The 10,298-nt window shown below is 29.9% G+C and overlaps 1 protein-coding gene across 1 annotated transcript; it reads left to right on the top strand.

Moving 5' to 3' along the window:
- The first annotated feature begins 3,257 nt into the window (after positions 1-3,257).
- On the top strand, positions 3,258-10,048 carry LOC143084206 (vitelline membrane outer layer protein 1 homolog). The gene is made up of 3 exons (XM_076260617.1): positions 3,258-3,389; positions 5,628-5,819; positions 9,800-10,048. The coding sequence occupies exons 1-3, from the start codon at positions 3,258-3,260 to the stop codon at positions 10,046-10,048; spliced, it is 573 nt and encodes a 190-aa protein (XP_076116732.1).
- The last annotated feature ends 250 nt before the right edge of the window (positions 10,049-10,298 follow it).

The raw sequence follows: 10,298 nt of genomic DNA, 5'->3' as shown, positions 1-10,298 counted from the left end.
TTTGTAAATCTTGGACTAAACATAATATAATGATCCACGGAAAACGAATAAATACTTGGTTCGCGGTATCAAATATGTGTTCATAATTGTACATATGATATTCAAGTCCCGACAGCCTCATTATTGATGAGCAATAACAAGTTAAGAGTAATGCCAGTTACTTTTTTTGGCGTTATTTTTTCTGTAGAAGTAATTTATATTTAGCCTAACCTATACACTTCCTTAGGGTGAACAAAGGCAATGAAATATTGAAGTTTTACTAGAAGTAGGTGGGGCTCCTTTGTATTTTTGTATATAAATTTTATAACAAAACATAACATAAGTGTAATTCTCTTATGGCTGGGGTCCTTTTATCGACTTCTTGCGTGATGAGGTATTTCACGTATCATATTGCATGGAGTGTGATACGAAAAAATATATGAAAATATGCATAATTTTGATTAGCTTATTGAGCATTATGAGATGATACTACAACATTTCAATTGATATTTCGTTAAGTCATTGGTCAGTTTCAAAGGTTAAGACGTTGTATATTTCCTTCGTGGAAACAGACATATGTGATGTTTTCAATAATATATAAAACACGTACACTTTTCACTTAAAAATCTTCTTTATTACTTTCTAAAACGTACAAAAAGTTTTAAAATGTCTGATGTTCAAGTTTGAAATCGTAACAGTACATATGACGTCATACTGAAATGTGCAAAAGACTAGATTCGTTTAATTTTTGATTCAAGACAATGAAAGTGTTAACCATAACGTTAATCGGTTTTACAACTTGTGAGAGTTGGATATAGCTTGATATCAACTCTCGTTATTAAATTTAGATAATAGAAATACACTCGCTGCCTTCGGCGAGTTTATACTATTAACCTCAAATAACGAGCGTTGATATTAAGCGATATCCAACCTTCACTCGTTATGAAACCTAGAATTATTTGAATATTAAATGTAAAGTACTTTACAACAGGAAACTCAACACAAGTGGGGCAGTGATCCTGTTGATGGAAAAAAAATATAACTTTCGATTTCTCATAAATTCTTAAAATTCAAAACACAATTTATTCATACTGAAATCTCGATCAGTATTTAAAACAAAAAAGAACATTAATTTATTCATTGTTATCATTATGAAAAAACACAAATATGTAACAAAGAAGCACAACAAGGCAAATAGACAAAGCACATTAGCAAACATGAAAGACAAGAATACAAAAGTTTAACCATATAACAAAAACACAATGACGGCAAGTATAAATACAGAGTCACGTCAAATGGATAGTACCACAAACAGAATTAACAGTAAAAGTAACATAGTCATAATGACAATTAAAAGAATTCCTTAACACCTTTTGCAAGATGATCAACAACGCCAGTACCCAGATATCATACTACAGGGCCTTCGTGTATTATTTTTTAAGTTGATAAGAATATTTATTAACAAGGTCATGGTACCTTCCGATGACCTTTTTAGAAAACAGACGAGATCTTCTTTGACATACCCCTCAGACACTGGTGACGTTTGACAAAGTCAGAGTAGGAACTGTAAGCTCTTGTATACCGAATAAATATCCCTTATGCAAGTGAAGTTGATAGATTGCTACTAAGGTTGGGGGAATTAATAATTTGAAAATTAAAATCGTCTCCATTGTCATACCATGTCATGTTTTGCGATCGGAACGTTAAAGTTCCTGTATCCAAATTATTGAAATTAATGAAAACACTTTTGAAACAAAATAGATAAGTCTGTCAAAATGGTTCAACAATATGATCATAATTAGTATTAACTTTAAAAAGATGGCTGTTCAGCATTTCCTTGACAGAAAAAAACAGATTTCTGCGTCGTATGAATGGTATTATAATAATTAAGATTTCAACAACACTTCATAAAACCTGGGACTATTATATTAATATTATACTCGATCTTTGACAGTTGTTTTTAATCACCAAATCCCACCTTAAGTGTAAAAAATAACATATGAAGATTGAAAAATCATATTTATAGGTTATAGATTGGATTTGTCTATTTATTTTTTCACTTTTTAAAGTGAAAAGTGGAAAAAAGTCTCTTTCTCACTGCAAGCGGAATCCATATGCACGGCTCAAATAAATTTTACTGTTCCTATATAATTGCCTACTCCTTTTATGTGTGCTATAATTTATTATAATCACGGTTAGTTTCGCTTAGTAATGGTCTTCAGGTGGCATTAGCATGTACACTAGGTTCCACAATTAGAATTACAAAAGTAGGACCGACCATGCACATCCATATTGAAAGTATGGTGTAAACAAGAGGTTCACAAAAGTTCAAAACAATGTATTTATATTTTCATGAGACCAGGGTAACTTTTGTTATATGGATTAATTAGGAATTGAAAGTGTCAACATGGTTTTTATTGCACACTTATTGTTTTTATCAAGATTATTTATGATCTGTGAAACTTTGACACGTTGTTTTCTTAGCGGTCAAGTAAAGTGACGACATTTCGACCATGTCTGGTTTATTTAAACACTGATATATTAACTACATCTTAATAATTTTTCATAAACAATGTCTATTTTTTGCATTTAAACTAATTAATTTAATAATTATCCTTTATTCCAAACCCACCATTTTTAACAGTTTTTCTATATATTCTGACTTGTTTGCCGAAATCTATTATACATGTACCGAATGCTTATTTACAATGTCACATGATAAGCTGTCAATAAAAAACAAAAAATCAATAATCCGCTGTCAATCAAAACAAAAAATCAATAATCCGCTATCGAGGCAATGAAATATCAACAGATCGATCAGTCTCCAGTACCGTTAGTATAATAGTCCCAGATAGAACGTAGAACATGTCAATAATATTAATACAGCTGACTTCTGGTATTAATACCACTTGTTTTCGCCAACCTTCCATCGTGATTGACACGCGAGTTTTATATCTACTCGTTAAAAGCGCGAACACCCATCTTATTGTAAAAAGACATATTTTAGGTAACTTTATGTGTATATATATATGTAAATGAGACATTTTAGGTTTCAACTAGAAACCCATATAAATGCAGTGGAATTATTCTCTGATTTTCATTTTTAATATTAATTTTCATTCTTTTCAAAAATGAAAATATATACAATCATTTTGATATTAAAATTGATTTTGCAAAACGCAAGTTTAACTACCGGGAAATATCAGACAAGAGAAGAAAACTTTATAATAGAGAGAAATAAGAAAATACGGTTGGTGAACTCAACGTTAGTAGGGAGAATGTCGGAAAGCCAGTGTGCAAACGTCTGTTTGGAAAACAGTGACAACTGCTGTGAGATAACTTATGCTACCTCGACTCGAGAGTGTAAACTCGGACAGTCTCGTTGTTGTCATACAGTTTTTGATGACATGGTTGGTTCAAACATCCTACAGACTAGTCGCAAATATGGCGGTAAGTCAAACCATTGCTAATGTTAGTGTTTAATCGTCAAACTACTTATGATGCGAAAGGTTCAGAATATTCATACTTTTTCCCTGAATAAGATCATGGACGCTGCAATTTCAGTAAAACCGCCATCATTTTCGTATCAAACATGTCAAAATATTGTCAACAAAATTGAACATAATCTGAAAATTACTTATTTACCTATTTTGTTGTTTTAGAGCTGCCTAGATCATAAGACCGTTTCCGTCTAAATTTTATTTATCAGACTTAGTGTTGGCATTAATAATTTTAGTTTTCCTTGAAATGAGTAAAAAACAAGGTGTCAAAATTAGTTATAAGGCCGATATTGTTCGCTAAAATGTCCTCCAAATCGATATGTATGAGGCATTTTCAAATTTCCAAATAGTAAAAATATCGGTTTAGTTGTATTTTGTTTAGTTTGAAAAAATGGACCTACAAGTTATAGTTTTTACTCATCTTTTAGCATTTGTTAGTTGGTAACATGTTCAGAAGTACATAATGCACATGAGCTTAATCATGCGTTCAGATTATTTAAACAACTAGAATCTCACAATTTTGTAACAAATTTTATCACAATGTTAGTAATAGCTAACAAATTAGGACTCTAATGTTATGCGTTAATTTTTTGTATATTTTAGAATATACTAAAATGTTGTTTGTTTCAAATGGCGGAGTTTTGGGTGAATGGACAGATGAACAATTTTGTACTAATGGTCATTACGCAATTGGTTACAAAATGAAGGTATGCTTTATTACATGCACGTTATCCTTTAATACCGAACTGTAGATTGTTTCATTTAAGTTATAAGTTGCGTGGTGCACAAGGGGCGACTTGCTGTTATAAGTTATATAGCATTGTGTCGACACTCAAATACATAAACTTTCCGTCCTTTATGTATTAGTTTGGAATATATAATCATACTTTGGAATCATTCATTTTAAAATTTATCTTGCATATTCATTCCAGTTGTTTATTGGAAATTAAATATTTATATGTGTTCTCAAATTCTAATATCGTTTCTTCTCATATTTCGATAACAAAACGACTGTCTGCTTCGCCTGAGTTTCGAATTATATTAATCAACAATTCTTTTAACACGTTTTTTCCACAGATTCTTTTACATGAAGTTGTGAACGGAATTTATTTTGAAATCAATTAATGAATCGAGGTAAATAAATGTTTGCATCAATAATCAAGTTTGCCATCGTATCCAGTACACCCGCTACATTCGCATCATCCACAATCTAATCGATGAATCTCTTTATATGCTTCCAACGATAATTGGAAACAAATATGTATACTATATTTCCTTGTCTACTTTGAATTGAATTATTTCTGTATATTTCTTTTCTCAACCTGAAAGTATGCATTAAGTATGTATGTCTCATTTACAAGAATAATGCACAGATATTATCTGACAAATGGAAAAAAGACTATGGAAACTTTATTGATTGCTCCTTTTGTGTTTTTAAAAAGACGACAATCCGATTAAAATATGTATATTATATTTCCTTGACTATTTTGAAATAACAATTTATGTATATTTCTTCTCTCGACCTGAAAGTATTCATTAAGTATGTCTCATTGACAAGAATAATGCACAGATATTATCTAAGAAATGGCAAAAAGACTATATAAACATTATTGATTGCTCCTTTTTTGTCTTTTTTATCTGAATCAAAAATGACCAAACGCTTAGGTTCAGCAAACAAACAGAATAAATCGCCAATATGACTACAGACAAACAAAAGGAAACTTTAGAATATTTTTTTTTTTAATTTTACATGTAAATTATTGGTCCAATGAATGTTCAAAGTCACTAGGCATGTGGCTATAAATACCTTTGGATATTCTTGAGTAAAGAAAAACACGATCACGAAGTAAAATTAAGAAAAAGGTAGTGTGATCAACAAATCAGAAGCTCAAAATCATGACGTCCAATAACACAGACAAGGAGAAAAATATCAAGCGAAATAGATCGGAAGCATCCATAAATGTATGTTAATCAGTACGCCAAATCAAGATATCGTATAATACATGTTTGAAATTGTTTATTTCGTTCGACTCAAATATGAATTAGCCGCATGTGGATAATGAAACAAACGTATATAGCGCTACGTTAATTGAGAATATCATATATGCATACATCATTTAAACTGCTTACTTTTTCTTTGACTGACAGATTGAAGCGCCGCATGAAACAGATAATACCGAATTGAACGTTATTGAAATTATATGTGGTAGTAGAGGAAGTGATCGCTGTGGTGATAAAGCAAGTTCTGGTCAACAGTTATGGGGAGATTGGACTGGGGAAGCACTTTGTCCAGCTGACACCTTTCTGACCTCTTTCTCTCTACAAGTACAGAAATACTATGTAAGTCGACTAGGTATAAATGTGTGTTCGACATTTAAAGATACCTGATGTCTCCTCAAATATTCTCATGAATAATTTACAAACCTAAAACTTAGATGTCTAAATGGATTAAATGTAATTAAATTACACACGAAATCATTTGCAAAACAATCCATTTTTTTCCTTAGCTTCATTTTCTTTTCCAAATTGAATAAGTCCGTGTCAAACCCTTTTGCCTTTGCTTTTCAATTACGTACCTTATTTGGCATTTTAACTTTTTTTTGATTGAGCGTTTCTAATAAGTCTTTTGAAGACGAAACGCGCATTATGTGCAAGTAAAACATTTCCATCTTGGTATCTCAAGTTTATTCCATGCAGTAAAGCTACTAAAATATATCAAATATGGAATGTACCTACACTAAGTCATGTAATTCTAAGCTTGGCGATATGATTTGATTTATTTGTATATTTTTTGTTCTTGTATATCTTCAATAAGATATTACTTATGTGTTCCGAATTTTAGAAATCAGATCATAAGAATATTTCTTATCATTCGTTGCTATGCCAGATTAATAGTTATTTTATAACAAATCAAATGGACTTAAAAAGGAGAGCCACCACATTTCAGAGATCAATGAATTTATTATTTGCTCATGTTGAAGTCGATTAACAATCTGATGGAAGGAAGGAAAGATATTCACTCACCAAATATATACATGCTTCATTTCTGTATTTACCACAATTTTTTATATGTTACACAATTTTATTCTTTTTTACAATGTTATTTTAAATTCAGTCGTGTTGGTTCATAGATCGAGATAAAATTTTACAAACGAACACAAAGATACGCCAACTAACGATTAAATCATCCCACACTCAAAAAAATAAATTACTTGACTTTACTTAAAACAAGTATTGACTTTACTCAAATCAAGTAAAAAAAACAAGTACAAATGTTTGTCAAAAAATGAGTGATTGCTTGTAATGCAAAATAATTGTAAGTATCATCTAATAATTAAATGTAAGTAATTTTTTAATGTCTCTTCAGTAATTCTGTTAATAAATACTAAGTAATTGTTTTCCAATAAGATAAGTAATACTTTTATTTATAGTAAGTTATTTTGTTTATTAACGTAAGTGATTCTTTTAATAAAAGTAACTAATTCTTTTAATAACAGTAAGTAATTCTATTAATAAAAGTAAGTTATTCCATTAATAAAAGTAAGTTATTATTTTAATGATAGTAAGTTATTCTTTTAATACACATTAAGTATTTTTATTAATAATGGTAAGTAAATTAATTCTTTTAATATTTATTGAGTATTTCTTTTAATACTCTTAGTAAGTTGTGTATCACTTGTATGCCATTATTTTACTTATTGTAAGTTATAACTAGAAATACTATTACTTGTAAACAGAACATTTATTTGTAGTTTTTGAGTAATTCTTTTACATATAAATTGTATATTTTATTAACGGATTAAAATAAAAATTTTACACTGTTTTTATATGAATGTATATAATTTGAAAAAATAACATACCTTTTTAAAGAATTATCATATTTACTATATCCTTTGTTATAATCTATTTCTATTCTTGTTTGTTGTAAGTTAACATGGGCTATCTCCCAAGCAACTCTTTCTGCAATATTTTCATTTAATTGAATTGGTATACAAAGTGTAGCGAGAAACATGAATACCAACAAAGTGTTCTTTTTGTAAAGTTCTCCTTTCCTTTCATTCTTGTCAATCTTGCAAGTATTTCAACAAACTCAGTATACTTTTTGTTTCAATTCAAATCTGAATGAGTTCAAGCCAATTTTCAAAAATAGCTTACCAAAGTCAAATGAAACCTTAATTCTGATTGGCTGAATATTTGTTCAGCCTCAAATAAAAAAACTACTTATTAAATACAGGACATACGATACAATTTTGTACATTTATGATAAAAAATAATTAATTTTAGTAAGACTTTAGTCATGCAAGTTTACACATCAAAAATGAATAATGATAATTTGAAGATAATTTGATATGAAAATAATTTAAGTAATACTAGTAATTCTGACAAATGTTTTAAGCATTTCAAAGTATTATCTAAAAACATGCTATTATTTCAATTTGGAATTGTTTTATTATGGAATTTTGCTTTATTTCTTGTGCTTGAAATTTTTAATGAAAATCTATGTTTATTGTTCATTACAATGTTTCAAGTATTGCATACATTGTAACACTTTCCATACAATGTATTTTTTTATAGATAGTGTTGTGCACTTCACTGTACTGCATTCTATTGAAAATATGTTATCTTATTGGGAATAGAAAGTGATGTGCACCGCACAGAACTTTAAAATACAGAATAAAAATGGAATTTATAAAAAACATCAAAACAAAAAAATTTGTAAATTCCATAATTAAAAACTATTCCAAATTGAAATAATAGTCTGTTTAAAGAACATTGCTACAATCATGATAATATTTATCCAAAATAATGCAATTTTTAAACTGCGTAACCTTCATATGTTGAACTTGTTAAATTATGGAATCAAATTTCATAGGAAGCATTTACTATTATGTAAAAAAAAAGTCTTATGCTAGCAACCAAAATTATGTAGTGCCTAAGCCTAATAAGTAATAACATTTTTAGGTCTTTCCACGACCTTTGTTTTTCTTCTGCCGTCTGAGATGCTTTTTTGTCTTATAACATATCGAATAGATTTTGTGGCCAATGATGTTGTACAGTAATGGGGGTTTCAAAACTGACCCTGTGTGACCGAACACTTCTTCTTATAGGAGTTATCTCCCCGCGTCCCTTTTTCTTGTTATCGCTATATCTCTAAAACCGTAAAAGATTTTAGCAAACTGTTTTCACCAAATTGTTTGTCTACTCTTGAAAATGATTTGGTTTATTTTGACTTGAGTGATCGGAAGACATCTTATGGGAGTTATTTTCCTTTGAAAATTCAAGATAGGCAATTTGTTGGATAAATTCATACGTTATAAGTCGTAGAGGCCTACAGTCTTTTGATATGAAGTCCTTGGTCCATTTGAAGGAAACTGAAGTCAAAGTCATAGGTCAAGGTCATGTTCTAAATTTTGCTTGTTATCGTTATTCCCCAGAAACTGTGACAGTAAATGGTATGATGTGTTTGCCAAATAACTGTTTACAATAAGGCGCAACTTCAACCTATTTCAGTCAAAGTGTCTTGGTTAACCCTTATAGGAGTTTTCTGCCCTTATGTATTTCAAATCAGTATTTCTCCACAACCATACAAGTGATTGACCTTCAGTCTTCCGTTTTGAGTTCACTGACCTATGACCTTGAAATTGAGATCAAGGTCAAAGGTCAAGGTCATGTTATAAATTTTGAATTTTGCTTGTTATCGTTATTCAAAAGAAACTGTTGCAGTTAATGATATGATTTGTTTGCCAAATTACTGTTTACAAAAAGGCGCAACTTTAACCTATTTCAGCCGAAGTGTTTTGGTTTACCCTGATAGAAGTTTTCTCCCCTTATGTATTTAAAATCAGTATTTCTCCACAACCATACAAATGATTGACCTGGGGTCTTTTGATTTGAGATCACTGACATATGACCTTGAAATTGAGGTCAAGGTCAAAGGTCAATTTGACGTTCTAGATTTTGACCTTTGCTAAAAATAATTTTCTGTTCATAATAAAACATGTAATTCTTCTGCATATACCTATTAATCTTATTTTTTTATATCAATTTGAAGAATCAAATTACATCAACAAGGAGTGACATTTTCTAACCAGTTTTTTTTAAATTTCATTCTTATTATCGAGGTGGAAAGACCTTCAATTGTTGTCTGAAGAATTGGTTTTTAATTTGTATCAAAGTTATCACAAGTAATTCGAGTAACTTTCATACTGCTTTTTAGTATAAATTAAAAAAATGTATGTTTAGTTCTTTAATTTATGACCTAATAAACGTAATTGCTAAGAGGGTGAAATCAAAACAGTGTCTTTTCTTTTGTTTGATAGGACGAAAGTAGGGATAACACAGGTGCCAACCATGTCAAATTCAAATGCAGAAATTTCAAAGACAGCGGGAATGACTTCGACCTAAGCTATCCACCTGGGTATGGACCATATGGCTCTTACGGCGAGTGGAGTGATGCCTGTCCAGTGAACAGTGCCATATGTGGTATAAAAACTAAGATTCATTCAAACCAAGGAGAAGGAGTCGACGATACAGCACTCAATGATGTTAAATTCTTTTGTTGTGAATAAAACGCTATTGTGACTTTAGCAACATCTACAATAATTAAATATTTTTTTTGTAGTTTTGACAAAGTTCAGAATGTTTAAAGATTGCTATATTTTCAAATTAAAAGAATGCTATATTTTCAAATTAAAACATTGCTTTATTTTCAAATTAGAAGATAACCAAAAAAAATTACGAACAATTGCGAAAAAAAGTTACTTTAAAGGGCAATAGCTCATAAAAGTTTCTTTTGTTTTTTTATGTTTACAGAAATAC

The sequence above is a fragment of the Mytilus galloprovincialis genome, chromosome 7 (genome assembly GCF_965363235.1).
Source record: "Mytilus galloprovincialis chromosome 7, xbMytGall1.hap1.1, whole genome shotgun sequence".
Classification (NCBI taxonomy): Eukaryota; Metazoa; Mollusca; class Bivalvia; order Mytilida; family Mytilidae; genus Mytilus; species Mytilus galloprovincialis.
This window is presented reverse-complemented; position numbering and strand designations above follow the sequence as displayed.